Source organism: Myotis myotis, unplaced genomic scaffold (assembly GCF_014108235.1).
Source record: "Myotis myotis isolate mMyoMyo1 unplaced genomic scaffold, mMyoMyo1.p scaffold_m19_p_9, whole genome shotgun sequence".
Lineage (NCBI taxonomy): Eukaryota > Metazoa > Chordata > Mammalia > Chiroptera > Vespertilionidae > Myotis > Myotis myotis.
In genome coordinates, this window is record NW_023416401.1 from 24,963,590 (window position 1) to 24,985,498 (window position 21,909).

At 40.7% G+C, this 21,909-nt stretch overlaps 1 protein-coding gene across 3 annotated transcripts; it reads left to right on the plus strand.

Moving 5' to 3' along the window:
- The first annotated feature begins 506 nt into the window (after positions 1 to 506).
- Positions 507 to 21,662, plus strand: YWHAB (tyrosine 3-monooxygenase/tryptophan 5-monooxygenase activation protein beta). 3 transcript variants are annotated; one of them, XM_036323442.1, is made up of 7 exons: positions 507 to 708; positions 8,678 to 8,824; positions 15,182 to 15,484; positions 17,389 to 17,512; positions 18,510 to 18,673; positions 19,665 to 19,862; positions 20,075 to 21,662. In XM_036323442.1, the coding sequence occupies exons 3-7, from the start codon at positions 15,185 to 15,187 to the stop codon at positions 20,129 to 20,131; spliced, it is 843 nt and encodes a 280-aa protein (XP_036179335.1). In that variant the 5' UTR covers positions 507 to 708; positions 8,678 to 8,824; positions 15,182 to 15,184; the 3' UTR covers positions 20,132 to 21,662. The 3 variants fall into 3 exon arrangements, with proteins under 3 accessions (XP_036179335.1, XP_036179334.1, XP_036179333.1); XM_036323441.1 differs by lacking the exon at positions 8,678 to 8,824 and having other exon boundaries at positions 509 to 708; XM_036323440.1 differs by lacking the exon at positions 507 to 708 and having other exon boundaries at positions 19,665 to 19,760.
- The last annotated feature ends 247 nt before the right edge of the window (positions 21,663 to 21,909 follow it).

Here is a 21,909-nt window from a genome sequence, read left to right on the forward strand (position 1 = left end):
AAGTACCTTGAAGGACTGAACAGAGGATTAAACGAAAATTTAGGAATGAGCAATTTCTGTCCTTCCCTGGGTCCAGTTTCCCAACGGACAGAGCAAAAGGGGCAGATCTCTGCCTCCGACGCCGTGGCGATTGCGTTTTGGGTGGGGTGCGAACCGAGGACCTCGGAGTCTCTGGGCCTGGCCCCGCGAGTGTTAGCCTAAGTAGAGCCGGCCTCGGGCCCGCCCAGCCCCGAACCGCGCCCAGTTCTCCAGGTTCCTACACGGCCCAGTCCTTGACCCTCCCCCACACACCGCCCCTTCCCCTCCCACCTCCTCTTTCCGCTCCCCCGCCCTTATTTCCGCCCCCCGCCGCCCGCCTCCCTCTCGCTCCGGGCCCACGCCCTCCCGCGCCCGCGGCGTCCCGGCCCTCCGCTCCGCTTCCTCCTCCCTCCGTCAGCGCCCCTCTAGGGCGGCCGGGGCAACCCCGTGCCCCGCTCGCCCAATGAGGAGACGGCGCAGGGGACGGGGCGGGGCTCGATCCGGAGCGGAAGTGGTGACCGGAGCGGAAGTGGAGCTGCCGCCACCGCCGCCGCCGATTCCGGAGCCGGGGTAGCTGTCGTGCCGCCGCTGCAGCCGCCGCTGCTGCTTGAGGAGTGGGCCTGGGAAGGAAGCGGTCGCCGCGCTCGGAGCTCCGCTCGCCATCGTCTTTGCCCCTGCCGACCTCCCACGGTGAGTGCGGTGCGGGGCCCGCCCGGGGCCCCCGGGGGCCCAAGCCCGAAGCTCCCCACTCGCGGCGGCGGCGGCGGCGACCAGGGCGAACCCCGGGTGGGCTCCAGGAGTAGTGGCGCGCGCCTTCCTCAGCCCCGCGCGGTCGCCTGCGGCGCGGGCCCGGCCTCGCCGCGGCCCCTCCCTGTTTCCGGGGCCGGGCCCTCGGCTCCCGGAGAGGCCCGGCCGCCCTCGCCGCCAGCGGACTGCCCGGCGGGCTGGGTGCGGCTCCGGACCGGACCGGAAGGGATAGCGGGGCGCGCACCCCGGACCCTGCCTCACTGCCCAGTTTCGATCCCCGCGCGACTCCTCCCTGCACCTTGGGTGTTGAGATCCGACGTTTTCAGCCCTGTCACCCCTGCCCCTTGCTTTCCGGTTTCCAGAAATTAAAATTGAACCAAATGCGGGCGAGTTCTCGAGCCCCCGTGCGCCTGCTTGCCTCCCCCAGGATGAGTAAGGGGTTTAACCTTGGGAGAGAGCAGAGAGATAATCCCCCTCCCCCTTTGCAGCAAAGCCATTTTTCATCATCATTCTCTGGTTTGGGAGCCCGGTGGGACCCGAGATTCCCTGGGAAACACAGGGTTGAGGTTTGCATCAAGAAAATGGATTTGTTGGAACTGGTTACTGAGTCAGATCGGATCCTCAGGGGGGAAAAAATGTCAGAGACTGAGAATCGAATATTTTCCCACGGTATTTACCGTCATTAATGCCAGAGCCTTTTGTGTCCTCGCCCAAAATTCCCCCATACTGTGTGCTAGCATGTTTTTAGGATTGAAATTTGCCCGATGGCCTCCCTGGTGGTAGGGAAGAGTGGAAGTGATTTGGGGCCCTTGTCTTCATCTGATGAGTACATCTTTGTCTATTGCAAATGGAGAATTCTGCATGTAATGAGGTTTTCAAAGGTGGCAGTATTGGTAAGACAATTTGCCAGCCTTTCTCTAAGAATTCATGTCTCGCGTCCTTCCCTTCACTGCTCTTCTCTTTGGTAAGGGTAGAGAGCATCAGGCTCTGATTTTACTTGCCCTGTGTGGGAGATAGGATTTGTCAAGATGTTCTATGAACATATAAAATCAGGAGGCCACAGGAACCCAAACAGAAAGATGAAGCATTTCTTGTAAGAATATAAAAATTGCATTTCTCACTCTGTCTCAATTGTTCGAATGAAACCACACATATGTGCAGTTTCTAGAACAGAACATGTGGCTACTCGGTTTTTGTGGGGTTTTTTTGCATTTTCCTGTTAGAAACTTAAATGTATAAATATCACTTGGTTCTTAGTGATTTTCTTCTTGAACACTTCCAATACACCCCATTCCTAATTTTGGAGTATGTATCTCTGTTACCTGAGCCCTCATTTTCTATGTCCTTAGCAGCACACAGGATGATAAGGATAAAACCTGTCCATTTTCTGGACCCAAATTAGAATTGTAACCTGTGGTCTTCAAAATAGAAGGCTAATAATTCAGTAGCAACTGCTGAATTATTTTCCTAGCCCCTCCTTTCAAAGAGATAAGAAACCATTCACCCATCTTACAGATGGAGTCTTTATGGCAGGTGAGGTGATTTAGCCTAGAGACCACACACCTGGTTTTCAGATTGAATATCTTCATTCATCAGTAGTAAATATTTATGGCCTGTCAGCCCCTGGGGTATGGCTCCTACCCTATAATCTTCTGTACATTTCCCATCATGCAGTGCTTGAAGCCATTTTAGAATTGGAGCTCTATAGATCCGGGAGGCAGCCTCCATCAAACCAGGCTGAGCACATTCCCATGGTGCCAGCTCCCAAGGCCGAGTCTCCAGATTTTGGGGCCACTGCAGTAAATGCACTTTGCCCATTTGTCTATGGATATAGAAGCAGAATGAGCACTACACTTGGAGTCAGATCCATTTGATTCAGGTCTTGCCTGTAGCATTTTCTAGCTGTGATTTTCAGCCTGCTGCTTAATCTCTTAGTTTCTCTAGCTCCAGAGTTGTGAGGCTTTTTACAGACTGTAGATTGTTAAATATAAGCATTTGGTTTTGTTTTCTAATCACTAAGTTCACTGTTAATGGCTTTTTTTGTTTTCCTCCAGTTGCATTCTGATGAGATCCAACCTTTTTGTACATGCTGCTTTCAAAAATTGACATAGTATTAACAGAACCTAATTTTGTGTCTGGCATCTCCACTCTTTCTAGCACATTTTCTCATCTGTATAATGCAAATGGTAATAGTCTTTAATGTGTTATTGTGACAAACTCAATAATTAAAATAAGGATCTGGGATATAGTAAGTATTTAATAAAAAATGTTATTTGAACATATAAATGAAGATACGCATATATAGATTAGACACATGCTATATAGCATAGATACATATGGAGTTTATCCGTTCGTCATTCACCAACTGATGAGGTAGCATCAAACAATTAGTGTGTAATAATAATATCCACCACTTAGTTTCTTACTATGTGCCAAACTTTATTCTGAGCACTTTACACATTCAGCAACCCTTTATAACTGCCAGTGATAGGTAAGTACTGTTAGCCTCATTTTACAGATGAAGAAACTGAAGCACAAAGAACTTAAATCATTTTCATAGGGAAATACAGCACAAGGTAAGTGTTGGAGCCAGGAATCAAACCCAGGCAGTCTGGCTCTAATGATAGGTTTCTACTCGCAGTAGGACACACATATATCTTTCGTGTGTACACCGTAATTGTGTTTAAATAGGAATTTTAATTATTTTTGAAAATAGGTACAATGTAGTTTGTTGAGGGGGAGTATATATATTCTGGCTTGAAGGAATGATACTGCTTGTGAAAGACCATTTTTTCTAGTATTTGCTTCACACTAGAGAGAAAAAATGAATTAGTTACTTTGTGGATTTACCCAGTCCTAGATTCTTCATCTAGTTGAATTTAGTCAGGACCTTATTTATTTATTTATTTAAACCTTCATTGTTGAGGGCCACCTTTATTGATTTTTCTTTATCATATTTTTGTAGAGTTTTAGATTTTTCATATTTTGTTAGGGAGGAGGAGATGAGTAGGCAGAAAATTCTGAATTACAACATCCTGGTATGCTGCTTGCTTTTTCGGTGACATCAAACTAAGTTGTTTTCCTTTAAATGGGAATGGATACCTTAGAGCAGTGGTTCTCAACCTTCCTGATGCCGCGACCCTTTAATACAGTTCCTCATGTTGTGGTGACCCCCAATTTCATTGTTACAAATTGAACATAATTAAAGCATAGTGATTAATCACAAAAACAATATGTAATTATATGTGTTTTCCGATGGTCTTAGGCGACCGCTGTGAAAGGGTCGTTCGACCCCCAAAGGGGTCGTGACCCACAGGTTGAGAACTGCTGCCTTAGAGAATGAACTAAAATTTCCTAATAAAGCAACTTTAAAAAAATATATGTCTTTATTGATTTCAGAAAGGTAGGGATAGAGAGAGAGATAGAAACATCAGTGATGAGAGAATCATTGATCGGCTGCCTCCTGGATGCCCCACACTGGGGATCCACAACCCAGGCATGTGCCCTGACCGGTAATCAAACAGTGACCTCCTGATTCATAGCTCGATGCTCAACCACTGAACCACCGTGGCCAGGCTGTTAAGCAACTTTAAGTTTCTGGTTTCCTACATTTTTCTAGGGAGAGGTTACAATTCACTAGCCAGGAAACAAATTAGTTGTATAATTAATTTTAAGATTTGGAACCATCTTGGTCTCAATATGAATATGATCTTAGTATCATCTATACATCATGATGGAGAAACTAACAGAATTGGATTCTGGAGGAATTTTTCTAAGGGGAATACTTAGGAAGGAACTATAGATGAATATATTTTGTGATGTGCATGCTAAAATCCAATCACCTTAACTGCTTTCTCTGCTAAAGGATCTAATATAGGTATCGTTATGTATTTGTAATACTTAAAATGAAATGAAATTGATTGACACCCTCCAGAGAACAAGTCATTCCCAGCAGAGTTGGAGTGAAATGACTTTTTAAAAAAATTTGGCCATTCCTCTATTATGTAAGTTTATTTCATTGTTTTCCCTAAGAAAGCCAACAATAAAAGTTATTTCTGAATGGCCTTGACCTGGACAGAGATTGGAGGCGACAATAAAGTACATGTGAGCCCTGGCCGTTGTTACTGTTTGTCCGTAAATCTTACCTGAAAGCTTGTTTAACAGTCTGGTAAATTTCTGGCATATGCTGTTTCTAACTGCTTAATTTGATTTTGGCTTTTAAAGCTAGATGAATTAACGCCAATTCTCAAATCTCACCGTAATAGCTTTTGAAGAATCTTTGAAAAATTGTTCATTCTATCTTTTTATTAAATATGCATTGAAAATTATAGTTGATCTTTAGGAGTAGTGCCACATAGAGGAAAGAGCCAGGTACTGGATTTACTGTGTGACCCTGGGCAGGTAAGCCTTGGCATCTATAAAAGGGACAGTGACGTTCTCAGGATTAAATGAGTTGATATAAATTCTTAGTGCTTTGCACATTTAGGCAAACCATAATTAATGGATTTTTTTTTTTTTTTTTTGGTTTTCTTTACTAGACCATTTAGCTGGTATGGCTTTTTGTATAGCTGATTGGACTTTTGAGAGATGGACACAAAGTATTTCAAGGATTTGTGGAAGCTCAGTTTCCATCTGTTAGTAGCTGAGAAACAGTCAAAAAGTATAGTGTTGTCTTCTAATTGGAACTGAGGTGGCTCTTTTTAAAAATAAAAAACAACAAACTCATAGATACAGACAACAGAGGGAAAGGGTGGAGGGATGCTAAACGTTTGGTGACGGAAAGAGACTAGATTTTGGGTGGTGATTGCACAATACAATATACAGATGATGTTTCATAAAAAATTGTACACCTGAAACATATAATGTAATAACCAAGGTTACCCAATAAATTGATTTTTAAAAAGAAAGAAAGTAGCCCTAGCTGGTTTGGCTCAGTGGATAGAGCGTCAGCCTGCGGACTGGAGGGTCCCAGGTTCAATTCCAGTCAAGGGCACATGCTCAGGTTGTGGGCTCAGTCCCCAGTAGGGGGCATGCAGGAGGCAGCCGATGAATGATTCTCTCTCATCATTGATGTTTCTATCTCTATCTCCCTCTCCCTTCCTCTCTGAAATAAATAAAAATCTTTAAAAAAAAAAAAAAAGAATGAAAGTAACCTAAGACAGAGTAGAAATATACTCTGTATGTTATAGGACAGATGTGGTCTTCCTGCATAGGAAATAGAAATAGCAGCCTGTTCAGTTCCTCAAAAAAGTGCATCAATTGATCAAAAAGTTTCATATTCAGCATGACAGGCATTGTGCTATGTGTTGGGCACCACAGATAAAAGTCTAGGTTCCTACCTGAAGCTTACAATCCAGTGTGGGAGCCCACAGACGTTTACAGTAAACTGTGATAACTGCTGTTGTAGAACTAAGCAGGGGTAAATGAGCATGCTTTTCTTTATAGAAGTCTTTGAGGAAAGCTGTCTGAATTTAAAAGAAATGAGGCATGTAAGTGTCCCTTCAACTGTTGACCATTTGTTAGACTTTTGTATGGAATCTACTGTGGCTGACATTTGAGTGCTTACAGAGTGCAGAGACTGTGTTAAATGTTTTGTATCAGGAACAAATTTATTCCTTACAAAAGCCCTATTAATAAGTTGATTTGCCTATTTAATGCATGATAAAAAAAAGACTCACAGAGATCCAATAACCTCTGGAGTTCATGTGTGATACTGGTCAATTGGACTGGGCCACTCCCATTTTGTTGGTGGGCCCAAAGCTTTTGAACCTGATTCCTAAGGTCGACCAATTGGGCTGTCTTTATGGATCATAATTAGTATATTATCTTTTTTGATCAATCACTTAAAGCCAGGAAATTAGTTTATTGTCACCTCTGCCACTGATTCACATTGTGTGACCTTGGGCTTATCACTTACCACCTCCATTGTTTTAGGTTTAATTTTGACTAATTGGACACAGTTAATGATATTCAACAGCTGATTTGAGAGAGGCAAGGGATTTTCAAATAGAAGTGCAGTTTCCCTCCACAATCATGTTCACTGGACATCATGCTAATGACTTGGTATTTCAGAAATGCTGTGTTTCATTTTCTATCAAAGAGCCTGCAAATGTTTGAATGGAATTAAATTTATTACAGGACTCTGCATTTTATGTGTAGAATGGCACACAGACATTTTTAGAATGGGTGATTTTCAGTGAGTAGTTTTCTTTAAGAGCCAGGAATACTTTTACTGGGTGACACCCACTAACCACCTGGTTCCATTGATTTCCTCAGTCCATCCTTGTCCTGCAGGAGCTTGGCATCTCTTCTTCCTTCAGCGGAATGACTCCAGAGCTGTAACTTTCTTTATGGCGCTATGGGTGTTCTATCTGGAATGGTACATCTGTGAATGTTTTTCAGAATTTATTGTCAATTCCTTACCCCATGCTAACTTTTGAGCCTAGATTTTTAAGATGTTCCTCTCAGTTTCCTCTCTCTAGATTGATAACTGTTCTCATTTCTGTATCTACCTTGGCCTTTGATTTCTCATTCATCTAGAAAAACAGAATGTACTTTTTTCATGCATCTATGTTTTTGGTCCCTGTGAGGAGTTCCCTTTTTCTCTTCTGAATAAAACCCCATCCCAACCCATAAAGCCAGTCAGGATCCAGTCATGTTTAAACCACCTGTTCCCTCTCATTCTAGCCTGGTTCCTTCTCCAAGGAGCAGCTTTGATATGTGCTGTCTTCTCATTTCATGTACACCATCTTATTTGTTAGTTATAAATGTCTCCTTTTAACATTTTAGGAAACCGAGATTCAGAAAAGTTATTTTAAAAGTTACCTAATTTCTTTTAGAAGCTCAGATTTGTTGTATGTAGGGATTTCCATTGTGCTATGCCCAAGGTCACCCAACGTGAGTCAGATCCCACTCAGATTTGTTTTGTATTAGAGCTTCAGTAATCCTGACACATAATAAATAGGTATAGAATCCTCGCTTTAAACTTACAACAATTATTAAATTCAATTAAATTGAGGATTTGTTTTCCTTGAAAACACAACATAGGTGAAAATTAATACTTCCAAAAGCCACAGCTGTCATTTTCAACTCTTGCTTTTTGCAATGCATTTTAAAAAAAGAAAACAGCAATTAACAATGGATAGAGAGCTCTTTATTTTTTATTTTTTTCTTATTCTTGAATGTCTCCTTCTGGCCACTGGTATTTCATGGATATCTGTAGAATTATTCTTCATAATGTTTTTTAGGAGATACTTTACAAAGATGAAATGTTGTGATGCACATTTACCCTCCCCTTCTTTATATCTCTTTAACAGATATTTCTATGACATTAAATCCCTTCTTTCTTTTTCTTTATATTTTTACTGCTTTCAGAGAGAGGAAGGGAGAGGGGGAGAGAGAGAGAGAAACATCAATGATGAGAGAGAATCATTCATCGGCTGCCTCCTGCACACCCCACACTGGGGATCGAGCCCGCAACCCCGGCATGTGCCCTTGACCAGAACTGAACCCGGGGCCCTTCAGTCCACAGGCCGACGCTCTATCCACTGAGCCAAACTGGCTAAGGCTCTTCCTTTGTTTTTTTATAATCCTCACCCAAGGATATTTTTTTCCATTGATTTTCTTTTCTTTTTTTTTTTAGAGAGAGAGAGAGTGGAAGGGAGGGGGAGAAACAGAGAGAGAAACATTGATGTGAGAGACACATCCATTGGTTGCCTCCCGCATGCATCCTGACCAGGGCCAGGAACCAAGCCTGCAACCGAGGTACATGCCCTTGACCAAACCCGGGGCCCTTCAGTCCAAGGGTCTAACCACTGAGAAAAACTGGCTAGGGTTAAATCTCTTCTTTTGATGGCTATGTAATCTTGTAACATTTCTCTCTCTTTGAACCACTCCCCTGTTGGATATTTAGATTGCCTCTGAAGTGCCACATCTAGTGGCTTTGAACAGCCCGACAGCCGTCGTCATTATATGGCTGTGCTTGAGCAATCCTGTTCTGGAGCATGTCGGTGTCTTCTTGATCTGTGCCAGCACAAGGAAATCTTTGGCCTACTGCAGGGTTAGACCTCTTTCAGTCTCTAATAAATTGTTCTGCTTTGCTATCTTGACTTTGCTGTTGGTGCCAGACCTGATGACGGACTGCAGTCTTTTAAGGCCTTTTAGAAGGCAAAATAAAGGCTGTCGTTTATCTTGGTCTGGAACCTTTCTTCAAAGTCTCAGAAGAAAAGTAAGTCCTGATTATAAACCTAACATCTAGAAAATTCAATTAGGAACTGAATAAAACTTACAGTTAACATTTGTGTCCATTTTGAGAACATTGAGGGGTGAAGTCTTATATATAATGTAAACATTATAATATTCACTTCCTGTATAGGATTAATCTGGACTTGCTTTTCCTTCTCATGGTTTGTATATTAAAAAAAAAAATCCAAGCTCATATTTTGTGATGTATAGGCACTCTGAGAGGTATGATATGCACTATGTATTTTTTAAAAAAATTGTACTTTTCTTTTTTAAATAATTTATTGTTATTGTTGAAAGTATTACAGCTGTCCCCTTTTCCTCCTTTGACACCCCCCCCCTCCATGTATTTATTCTTTAATTCTCTGCCCCTCATCTTCACAGTACCACCTTTTCTGAGGTAGAAGCTATTGTTTCCAATTTATAGATTGGAAGACAGTGAGATTGAATAAGCTCATGTGGCTGTGTAGTGGTAGATCCTGCTCTTACACATTGTCCTGTTGTCTTTCCACCGTACCACATATATGTAGCCAGTGTTCTTTCTGCTCTCCCCGTAATGATTTATTTTAAAAATTCACAGGTACTTATTTGAGCATTAATTTTGTGATTGGCCTATTTTAGGCATTAAATGAGAAACAAATGTAAAGCTTTTCTTTTGAGGACATGCACACTGCTCATCATCTTTAGCATAGAAGACATAGAATGAGGTATAGAGAAACCCTAGACTGTGTAATAGGCTATAGGTGTATTTGGGTTCATAGGCAATGTAGATAAATTGGGGATGGGGTAATCAGGGAAGGCCTTCTGGTCCTAGATGGATGGAGTTTGCATAGACAGGAAGTAAATAGGACATTCTAGATGAAATGAACTATAGTAGTTCCCCCTTATACTCGGAGGATATGTTCCAAGACCCTGTGAATAGTACCAAATGTAGTACCAAACTCCATATATACTACATTTTTCCCTTTACATAATGATAGCTATGATAAAGTTTAATTTATAAATTAGGCACAGTAAGAAATTAACAACAATAGCTAGTAACAAAGTAGAACAATTATAATAATCTACTGTAATAAAAGTTACGTGAATGTGGTCTTCCTCTTTCTCTCTATAACTGATCTGATAATGGAGACATCTACTAAGGGACTAACGGGTAGGTAATGTCTTTGGCTAGAGTCTCTGGACAAAGGGATGATTCACGTCCTGGTAGTGCCGAGCCAGGTGTCATGAGATTTCATCACACTATTCACAGTGGCTCGCAGCTTAAAACTTACAAATTGTTTATTTCTGGAATTTTCTTTTTAATATTTTCAGACTGCATTTGACTTCTGGTAACTGAAACCATGGAAAGAGAAACCAGAGATAAGGGAAGACTACGCTTCAGAAGCAATTTTAGGCATGTTTGATCATGGCATTTATAGAGTATTCAGTGATGTCCAGCCTGGGAGAAAGGTGCATGTTGAAGAATACTGGAAAAGAAAGTCTTAACAGGTCTGGAAAAGCCAAGTTATGAAGGGCTTCGAAAGCCAGGTAGAGTTTAGATTTGATGGGGTAGCCAAAAGAGAGTCATTGGAAGTTATGGAGTAAGGGTAGAGGCATGACTAATTTTGAAGTAGGTGCCAAAAATACAAGGGATTTTGGGATCTGTTCATTTATTCAGCAGATACTTTTGTTTATACCGATTATGTGCAAGGTACTGTGGGGGATATGCCCTCAAGGAGTTTATGGTGGTGTAAGGGACTTAAATTTAAGGAATATAGACAAATAATTTTGGTACTAAAGAAATGTGATAAAACCTTAAGAGAGGTATACAGGAAATGCTTTGTGAGAATATTTTTAGTTTAGAGTAATGCTGTCCAATAGAAATACAATGTGAGCCATATGTAGTGTAAATTTATCTTGTGGTAAAGTTATAAAGTAAAAAACAAGTGAAATTAATTTTAATACTTTATAAAAATTTAACTCCATATTTCAAATATTATAATTTAAACATCTGACATTAGCCATGTGTGGCTAGTGGCTATCATATTAAATAGGTCAGGCGTAGTAATTTATGAAAAGTCTTCATGGAGGAGATGACATGTGAGTCATGCTTGGGAAGAATTGTGTATGCAGAGTAGATGGAAAAGGACATTCCAGGTAGAGGAGTGGCTTGGTGAACAAAGACAGAAAAGAATACTTTGTATGTAAGAAAACCATTTTGCCAGAGAAGTAGGTATTGCATGGAAGGCATATTTTGGGAAAAGTCTGGGAAAGATGGGTTGGAAAGCCCTCACTGGTGGGAGAAATTGGACTGTGATTGGCAGGAGGGGGCTTTAAAGGAATTTGAGCAAGAAGTGACTTGATCAGAGTGTCAAGAATGAAGAATGGGTCTGGTAGCAAAGACATGAAGTGGGCTAAAGATAATGAGAGACTGAAAGTAGTGAGACTAGGGAAAGGCACATGGGAGGTTTATTATAGATGTAGAAGTAGGAACAATTTAATTTCTCTGTTGTCTTCTGCCTTCCTGCAAACTGCTGGGTGTTGTGTAACTCATTTCCTGTTGAAATTGGTCTTGCTGCTTCAGAATCCATGTTATATAAGTCAAAAGTTACATAAGCAGCAGGCATTAGGACATTTAGCTATGGCTTTTGCTTGTTGTAAGTTGTTTTTGTATATGTAATTCAAATTTTTAAAATAGATTCATACTTCATTTAAGGCGTATGGTCAATCTTTCCATATCATGATGGGTTCTCAATCTCCAAGAGCTCTTGTAGTGATCCCAAAGAAGCTTGAAATAGTTGTCCCCAAACCAGAAAGATCCCATTTTATTTTGAGAAATAGAATGTGTATATTTGGGAGGTCCCAAGGAGAGTTGGGATTCTTTAAAGAGGTATGATTTAACTTTTAATGTTTGGGAAGGGGTGGAAGAGGTGTGCATCTTACTTGGCGGGTCTAGTAGGGCTGAAGAGTTTCCAGGTCTCCTTTAGCAGTGTTGATCCTTTGTATTTCTCTATTACTCTTTTATAATACTGCATGGGTTGGCTTAGCTCTGAATTGGCTTTTGGCCAGTACAGTGGGGCCTTGACTTACGAGTGTCCCGACTAATGAGTTTTTTGAGATACCAGCTGTCTCTCGGCTGATTTTTTGCATTGAGTTGACAGAGTAATTTGAGTTAACGAGCTCCTTAACAAGCTCGGTCTCAAAACGAATTAAACCCGTAAGTCAAGGCCCCACTGTACTTTATTAACTGGAATCTTTACTATGTAGAGTTGCATCGGTGCTGTTTTATGTATTTGGAGTGGACCACTAAGTGACTGCTGACTTTGAATTAGTCTACAAACTGGGAAATTTCTAAAGTTCATTGAAAGTTGGCTTCTTTCTGTTTCCCTCTTTTAGGAACAATTAAGTAGGGTTATTTAATGATGGAAATAGTGTCCTGATCTCAAAGACTTTATGGTCAAGAGTGTTAGACATATTGAGAGAGTATATAATTTTAAGATGGTGAATAGCATATATATATGTGTGTGTGTGTGTGTGTGTGTGTGTGTGTGTGTATATATTATTGTTGACAGTATTATAGTTACTGTAATACTGTCCTCCATCTCCTCCCCCCCCCCCCCCCCCAATAGTATGGTTTTTTGATGTATGGTGCTTAGAGTAGACTAGGTTGTATTGTGGTAACAAACATCCCCACCACGTCAATGACTTAACCCAACAAAAGTTTGTTTCTTTTTCACATTGCATTTCCAGTGCAGGTCTGCAGGAGGTCCTTCACCTTACAGACTCGGGTTACAGAAACTCCACTGTTTTGTGACAGCACCATCTAGAACACATGGCCTTCTAAGTGGCTGCTGTAAGAAGAGAGTCTGATGAACCACACAGGCTTTTTAGCAGTTTCAACCTGGAAGTAGCATCATTTCTAGTTATATTTCATTGGACAGAACTAATTATGTGACCCCTCCTATATGCAAGGGTTGCCAGGAAATGTAGGAGAGCAAATGGAATATTTTGTGAGGATTATTAACTCTCATAGTTTCATTCTAGTGATGTGGGTAAAGATGTCAAATGGATCAAGGTGAGACTTTTTCACTGAGTGTAAGCTTAGAGTTAGTGAGCCTTATACACAGCTCTGAATATGATTTAGGTAATTAGCAGGGGGAAGAAATACCATAGTTCTGAACTAAAAAAACAACTCTTTGAATTGTCTAGGTTTGGGGTGTATCTTATCATTGTGTTCCATCTCATAAAATACTTTTATGTGGTATAGCCATCTGTAGAATTTCTCCCTTGAAAATACAGAAATGACTTTTAAGGCAAAACCAGTTTGTGAATAAGGCTTATACTTCCTTTGCTATTTTAAAATTATTAACCATTTTCAGAGTCTTAAATCTTTATACCATATATATGTATGTATATATATATAGTAATGAGAGAATTTGTTTTAAAAATACTGGTATTCCTATTACTATTTAAAGTAGTATTTTATCTTTTTATACTTTAGGGTGTTAGTGCATTTTTACAGTGGCACAGATGGATATATTGAAATTTAAACCAATAGTACATAAAATTAATTTGTATTGGCTAATACTTTTGTAGCTATATATTATCCAAAACTTACTGTATTCTCTATAAATGGTGATTATTATAGTGGGGAATTGACTAAGGTGAGGTGAGTAATTTAAAAGGCATTCACTGATTGGTGTATAAAGGGTTTGATAAAATGATAAACTAAAGCCACTAAGATTTTTGTCTATTTCAGAGAAACTTTTAGATGAACTCAATTATAATTTGAAGTTCTGTTGCTATGTATGTTGTGGAATACACTCATATCTCTTGCAACCTATACCATGTACTGAATTAGTGCTTGATATCCTATATAATAAAGAGCTAATATGCAAATGGTTGTCACATCATCATGCCATAACTGCTCAGACACTCAACACTGGGGCGAGAGGAATAGGGACCAACCAGGCTGTGGCCTGGGAGAGGGACAAGCCGCCCGCCCTGTGGTCCTGGGCACCTGCGGCTGTTGCCCGTGTGAAGCTGCCTGCCCACGGTCCCCTATGGCTGCAGCCGGCCCAGGTTCTGGGTGCCTGCAGCCGGCCAGAGGGAGGGAAGCCTGGGTCCCGGGTGCCTGCGACCGGCCGGAGGAGGGAATCCTGGGTCCTGGGTGTGGGGCGAGGCAGAGGTGGTTAGGGGCCATCAGGCAGGCAGGCAGGCAGGTGAGCGGTTAGGAGCCAGCGGTCCCGGATTGCAAGAGGCAGTCAGACATCCCCGGAGGGGTCCCAGATTGGAGAGGGTGCAGGCCGGGCCGAGGGACCCCGCCGCCACCACCCCCCGTCCCCCCACACACACATACCCTCCCATCCCGTGCACAAATTTCATGCACTGGGCCTCTAATTTGTATATAATCCTGTGGAGAGTTGGTAGTTTTCTTATTTTCCACTGAGAAAACAAAGCTCATAGGTTAAGCGATTTGATCAAGGTCATATCACTTGTAAGTAGCAGGGCTGGTGCTAGAGCCAAATTTGCCTGCCCATGATTTATGCTACAGTGTATTCTTGTAACAAATTTAGCAGATCACAGAAGATATAAAAATGGCATGTGTTTTTTAGGTACCTACTGCTTGATGGGCACTGCCAAATATAACATAAAATCATATCTTTTGCCTGAAGATTAAAGCAATCATCACACTTAAGATATTTTTCCCTACACTATTTCGTCAAACCGGACAATTTTTGAGAAAAGTAAAGAACATATATGTAGCATAAGTTTCTAAAGAAATCATTATTAAGCAGTCTCTATGTGTTGAGGCAAATGAGGAATGTAGAAGAAAACAAAAACTGTAGAGACAGAGACATTTGAATTTGAGTTCTGGCTCTCTATCATGTCTAAGCAATGTTGCCTTTGCTGAACCTCTATTTCTTCACCTCAAAGAAGGGGGACGGGATTGTTATGAACATAGCTACCCTGTAGTATTGTTGGGAAAATTAATTGACCAAAGTAAGAAAAAAATCTTAGCAAAATACTAAGCTGATAGGTGTTTCTGGTCAGTGTTGTTGAGGGCATCTGGAAATAGATGTTACACATACAGGTATGTTTCTTTTCAGATGGGTGGAAGAAGATACACACACTCATTTTCTGGACCCTAAAGCCTGACATTTGCTTTCTTTTTCTCTTGTTCTTGTTTTAGGGAATGACCATGGATAAAAGTGAGCTGGTACAGAAAGCCAAACTCGCCGAGCAGGCTGAGCGCTATGATGACATGGCTGCAGCTATGAAGGCAGTCACGGAACAGGGGCATGAACTCTCCAATGAAGAGAGAAATCTGCTCTCTGTCGCCTACAAGAATGTGGTAGGCGCCCGCCGTTCTTCCTGGCGTGTCATCTCCAGCATTGAACAGAAAACAGAGAGGAACGAGAAGAAGCAGCAGATGGGCAAAGAGTACCGGGAGAAGATAGAGGCAGAACTGCAGGACATCTGCAACGATGTTCTGGTAAGGCCAGTGCTTCTGTTTCAAACAGTTACTTGTAAGTGGTATTAATTTAATGTTCAAATGCAAACTCTCAAACAGCTTATGAGACAAAGGTGTCTGGAAAGCTGCAAACCATTTGCAAGTAATTTTTAAGCATATGAAGTTATTTTTCTTACCTCTTATTTGATCAGAGGTTGCTTATCACTTACGGGGAATTTTTTTTTCTCCTTTCAAAAAGACCTGTGAAAAATAGGAACATTTAGTCAACATTCCTCCATCTTTTCTTTAGAAATCGAATGCAGATAGGCAGGATTATAGACAGATGCAGTACAGATAGGCTGTTCTGTATACTAGGAGCAAAAGGCTGAGCTACTTTTCATGCCTGCCCAGTGTAAAGTCCTGCTTTTGTCCGAAAGTTAGCCACGTAGGTCAGTTTGGGCCTGCATTCCCAAGCCCAATCAGCAGTGGTTTGGGGATTTTCCTCTCCTATGTTTTATAGGAACCTTGGTCAGATGATTGATTCCTAACTGCTTTCACTCTGACCACCATCTGGGGTTGGATGGGAGGGGTGCATATCCTAGAACAAATCATGATCGTATTGTCTTTCCCTCACATCCTAAGCCCACTGGGAACTTTCTTTTTCTTCCAGGTGAAATCAGGTAAAAATGAACGGTGAGGGCTGCTTTGAAGGGAAAAGGAATTCACACTTGTGGATCTACCTCCTCCCCTGCTGGCTGCCTCTCCGAATTACTGCCCATGACACCTTTCTTTTGAAAAACCTGTACAAAGCTTGTCAGCCATCAGGCAGTTCTCCTCATCCCTAACCCATAAGGAGTTGCACCCTGTCTGTCTGCAAAGAATTAAAATTACTATTGCCCTTTGCATCTTTTCACTTTGATTGATTACATCCCCTTATAACTAAGCTTTTGCATTGAGCTGCTCTTTTTGTTAGACTCATAGTGTAAGAATGTCATGACTAAATTTGTTGCCTGTTGGTAATTTGGGGGTTTGTTAATGGTGCACTAATTCCTGAATGTTAGGTGCATCTGATATTCAGATGAAGTATGGCATGTATTCCAAGGGCAAGAAAGTTCCATAATTCCTGAAAATGTAGACCAGCTTTTAAGAGCATCTGAAAGAATGTGAAGAACGCATGGTGCTTACTGCCTCTTAACCAGTTTTTCAGGATGCCACATTCTAAAACAACTCTTCGAAAATATTGCTCTGTTTACGAAGCTTGGACTCCTCAGAACTGCTTTTGTTGTAAGCATAAATGTTTAAAGGAATTTATTATTAATAATAGTAGTAGCAACCTTTTGAGTGCTTACTATGTGCCAGGCAACATGTTAAGCACTTCATGTAATTAGCTCTTTCTCATAACTGCTCTAGAAGATGGCTATTGTGCTTCCTGATGGAGAACAGAGGAAACTGAGGCTAAGGATAGTGAGGTCATTTGTCCAAGGTCATACAGATAGTTCCTGTCACCTAGAGAACCATTATTAACATTGAAAAAGTATCATTCCAGACTTTTCCTGTACATATTTTTGTGCGTGTAGACACGTATTTTAATATTAAAATAGGATTCATGTGATATTTGTAATCTGCCATTTTTATTTCATTCAGAATTCTTTTGAGAACCTTTTCATATTTAACAGTGTAGTTCCACATCATCATTTTTAAGGCCTACATAGCATTCCATTGTATGGCTCTACTTTAATCAACCCCTTATGGATGGTGAAGTGATTTTTAACAGAAGAAAACAGACATCTGCTAAAAACTTTTAAACGCTTTGGATGGAAAATGTTTTTTTTAATCTTCAAAAAAATATTTAGAAGTGGTAGTGTGTATCTTGAATCTCAGACATAGTTTTAACATCTTGTAAATAATATTTCCAGATTCTTAACAAAATGTGAATCATTTTTTAGGAGCTGTTGGACAAATATCTTATTCCCAATGCTACACAACCAGAAAGTAAGGTGTTCTACTTGAAAATGAAAGGAGATTATTTTAGATATCTTTCTGAGGTGGCTTCTGGAGACAATAAGCAAAGTAAGTAACATTAAAAAAGAAAAGAAATTTGAGCACTAGTGGAGTCAGTTTTCCTTTATAATTTTAACAGTTTTTTCCTTGTCTGTTCACTGTAGACACTAACATCACAGCACTCAGACCACAGCATGGTGCTGACCTGTGTGAAAGCACTTCATGTGTTTAGTCATAAAGTGGGTTGACAGATCAAAATGTATCTAAGGGAAGATAGGGAGGGCATTAAAAGTCTGGTGCAGTCCTAACCAGTTTAGCTCAGTGGATAGAGCATTAGCCTGTGGACTGAAGGGTCCCAGGTTCAATTCCGGTAAAGGACACATACCTCAGTTGCAGGCTCCATCCCCAGTCCTGGTTGGAGAGCTTGCAGGAGTCAACCAATTGATATGTCTCTCTCACATCATTGTTTTCCTCTCGCGCCCTCCCCTCTCTTTAGAGGTGAAACTTGACCATGAAAGCACCATATAAAAAGTGATGCATCTCTTTTATCTCATACATGTATTACTGTGGTGGTGATAAGTATAGCTGTGTTTTATTAAGTGCCTATTATGTGCCAGATATTATAGAGTCTCATTTATTCCTTACACAACCTTGGGAGTTTGGGTGGAAGTCTGTTCATTTTTCCGATAAGGAAACCAAGGCTACAAGAAGTTTTCACTTCAAGCCACACACCTAGTGAATAAGAGCTGGTAATTCAAGTTTGGGTTCAAAGTCCATGACCTTTCCACTAGAGCATATTTTTTATGTTCTATCTTGTTAAAGGTTATTTCTGTATTTCTTACTGCCTTAGTGGGCTTTGTCATGCTTGTCTTTGTTTCCCCCCAAAGCATTTCATGTAGTACTTAACTTAGAACAAACATTTAGCAAATGATTGTTAATCAAATGGTGGCGTCACTGACCATTTAATCCAGCCTAGTTTGGTAAAATAATTTGATAGTTGTCCAGTATGTGATGCAGCCTCTGAAAGAACCCAACCTTTTAATATTTTTTTTTATCTTTCTTTTAGCCACTGTGTCGAACTCTCAGCAGGCTTACCAGGAAGCATTTGAAATTAGTAAGAAAGAAATGCAGCCTACACACCCCATTCGACTTGGCCTGGCACTGAATTTCTCAGTGTTTTACTACGAGATTCTGAACTCTCCTGAAAAGGCTTGCAGCCTGGCGAAAACGGTGAGAAAGGCCCTCTGGTTTCTGATCAGAGTAAAACAGTGCTGTTCTTCTTAGTTACTTATTTCCTGAATATAACTCATTGTCTTGGACTATTTTCATAAAATATATACTTAAGTATATATTTTATGAAATAAATTCAGACCTACTTTTTGATTTCTTCTTAACACCTGCTATTTTGTGTTTTATTTTTGTTGTTTAATTAGTATTTGAGGGTGGGGTTATGGAAAAGTCAGAGTGAAGGTAGTTTGTTTTTCTTGTCAAGCTTTGGGTTGTAGAATTTGGAAAAGTGTGTGAAGTGAATTCTCAAAGTTCCATTGCATAATTGAATCAAAGTTCGTGGTGTGAATTTCTGTTCTCCCTTGATCCCTTGTATCCAGACCTTTTGAGTTGTAGTGTTTTTTGTTTTGTTTTTGGTTTGGGGTTTTTTTTGTTGTTGTTGTTTTATTTGTTTTCTTAAAGGATTACTAGAAATGTCTTTGGTAATTAAAAAATTACATGAATTTGGCCCTGGCCGGTTTGGCTCGGTGGATAGAGCATCGGCCTGCAGACTGAAGGGTCCCAGGTTCAATTCCGGTCAAGGGCATGTACCTTGGTTGCGGGCATATCCCCAGTGGGGGTTGTGCAGGAGGCAGCTGATCGATGTTTCTCTCGCATCGATGTTTCTAGCTCTCTATCCCTCTCCCTTCCTCTCTGTAAAAAATCAATAAAATATATAAAAGTAAATAAATAAAAAATTACTTGAATTTGCCTAGAATGAATTCTGTATTAACAGTGATACCTGCTGACTTATCTAAGAATTTTTGTCATTGTTGGTGCTTTATAAGCATTCATTATATGTTTGCTGAAACCGTTAGCAAACAAGGTAATAATGGCCTAGGTTCTCCCAAAGTGCTGGACAGGCTAAATTATATTCCTTTGTTAGCAGGAAAAAATTGGACTAAATGTGCTCCAGAGAACCTGTGATTTCGTTGCTAAAGACTCTTTGTTGTAGGCATTTGATGAAGCAATTGCTGAATTGGATACACTGAATGAAGAGTCGTACAAAGACAGCACACTGATCATGCAGTTGCTTAGGGACAATCTCACTGTAAGTACTACTGGTTTCAGTGACTGCTTTTGGAGGGTTCATGGTCTACTCACCCACCTCATAATTCACTATTGCCCAAGACCCAAGAGAGTTTTGTACCTTGTAAGTATAGTTAATATTTTAAAGTGTTAAATTGGTTCAATTTAAGTGTTGAATGAGTACTAAAGTTTTGACCTTTTTAGTCATCACTGTTGGCACTCATACAGGAAGAATTTTAAACAGTCGAGGGAGAGATAAGGTGCTACAGATGGGAAACCGCTGAGAGTACATTTTAGTAGCCCTGCTTTGATCATAACTCTGTTTTTCTCTTGCAGCTGTGGACGTCGGAAAACCAGGGAGATGAAGGAGATGCTGGGGAGGGAGAGAACTAATGTGTATTGTGCTCCGTGATCTGTTCAGTGTCACTCTGTACCCTCCAAATATATCCCTTTGTGCGATAAAAAAAAAAAAAAAAAGAATCGTACATTGACTTTTCGATTTTTCACAGCCTCAGCCTAGCAAAAATGGTCCATGGGATAAACAGCTGGTATTTGTATCTTAAACTCAAATTGGTCATGTAAATGCCACGGCATTCTGAAGTTTTGATTTTTAACATTGACAGGATTACTGTGTGTTTAATTTTTTAAAAAACTGAACACTGTGATTATGGGGTTTTGTAACTAAGCAGAACTCTTACTGGTAGAAAAAATAGACCTGAATTATCTGTAACTTTTGGGAAAGTTTAAACAGTCACTGAAATACTGCTCCATTGTACAGTTGTACAGAAAGTTGTAGTGATTATATTGTGATGCTGGGACTTGGAGTGAGATACCTGCCATTTCGCATTCGAGTTTAATGGCAATTCACAGTAATTATGCCTGTTCAGGGCTTATAGACACTTGACCAGTTGGGGCTCTTGCCACTCAAAAGTTCATGACCAGTGTCTTCCTCTGAGGAAACTCGAAGTCGAAAATTGAAATTCTTTGTGGCAGTTAACTGGGTTATGACACCATGAGAAGGTCCAGTGCTCATACAACACACATGACTAAAACCCCTGTCCTACAACAATGTCACTGATTTGCAACTTGTGCTTCAGTCGTGGAATCTTATTTTCCTTGTAACCATGAGCTAAAGAAGAAAGCAAGCCGTGTATCTTATGAATGGCCTTATCTGTCTCCTGGGTAATAACTTTATGAATAATGTTCTGCAGAGATTGCCTTTCACACGAGGAGTGCTCAGTCTTTGGGTTCTTCCTAGCTCCGGGCTTTTAAATTTTGAAATCTAAGCGTTCTTTCCCACTGTCTTTTTGACTGTTGACTTTTTTTTTTCTCTTCCTTTTTAAGTTTCTGTCCTGCTGCTTTACCTTTTCTTTTCTTTTTGAAGTTTATCTTTATTTTTCTTTTGTTCACAGTTTAATACTATATGGACAGGGATAGGAGGCCTGGAGGGGGTGAGAAGGGAAATTGGTGAGCACTTTGGTGAGCAGACCTTGTTTCAGTCAAGAAGAGCTTCCAGCACCGTAGCTCTGTCTTCCTCCAGTTTTCAGCACAGTTGTTCTTCCGTCACACCAAGATCTGAATCAAAAAGTATTTTTAAATATCCATGACTCCTCCCTGTATTGACAGCCAGCCCTGATAATGCTTGTTGGTACCTGATCTCCCAACTGTACTCATCCAGCCAAGTTCACAGACGTGTTTAAACAAGACCCTCTGATGCAGGAAAGTTGCATGATCACTGCATTGGGGAGAATCCAGAATACCCAGGCCTACCAGTCTCACAGTATCCCCCCTCTCTTTAACATTCCACATAGCTGTAGTATCCATCTGTTTGTCCATCTGCTGAAATGAGAAAAGAAACCTTCATGCACTGATGAAAACAAACCAAAAAAAAAAAAAAATCCCTCCTTTCTAGCTGAACAAAAATGTGCAGTTAAATACTTGGCGCTTGAAAATGCAGTAGTGAACGTGGAACGAGCCTGTCTGTATATCTGGTAGCTCTTTCTTGCTTTGTTTTTCCTTACCAGTATTCTGCCTCACGTTTGCTTCTGTGATGGTTATATTGCCTAGCAAGCACACCCGTGGTTGTGAAAATAGTATAGTAAAAAAAGAAAAATCCCCGGTTATTGATGTACTAGATTTGTGTATGTCTTTTAAACAGTTCTAGTTTCCAC

Coding starts and splice junctions, on each gene's coding strand:
- YWHAB (XM_036323442.1), top strand. CDS start 15,185: ATGACCATGGATAAAAGTGAGCTGGTACAGAAAGCCAAACTCGCCGAG. Junction 15,485..17,388: donor ACATCTGCAACGATGTTCTG/GTAAGGCCAGTG, acceptor ATCATTTTTTAG/GAGCTGTTGGACAAATATCT. Junction 17,513..18,509: donor TTCTGGAGACAATAAGCAAA/GTAAGTAACATT, acceptor TCTTTCTTTTAG/CCACTGTGTCGAACTCTCAG.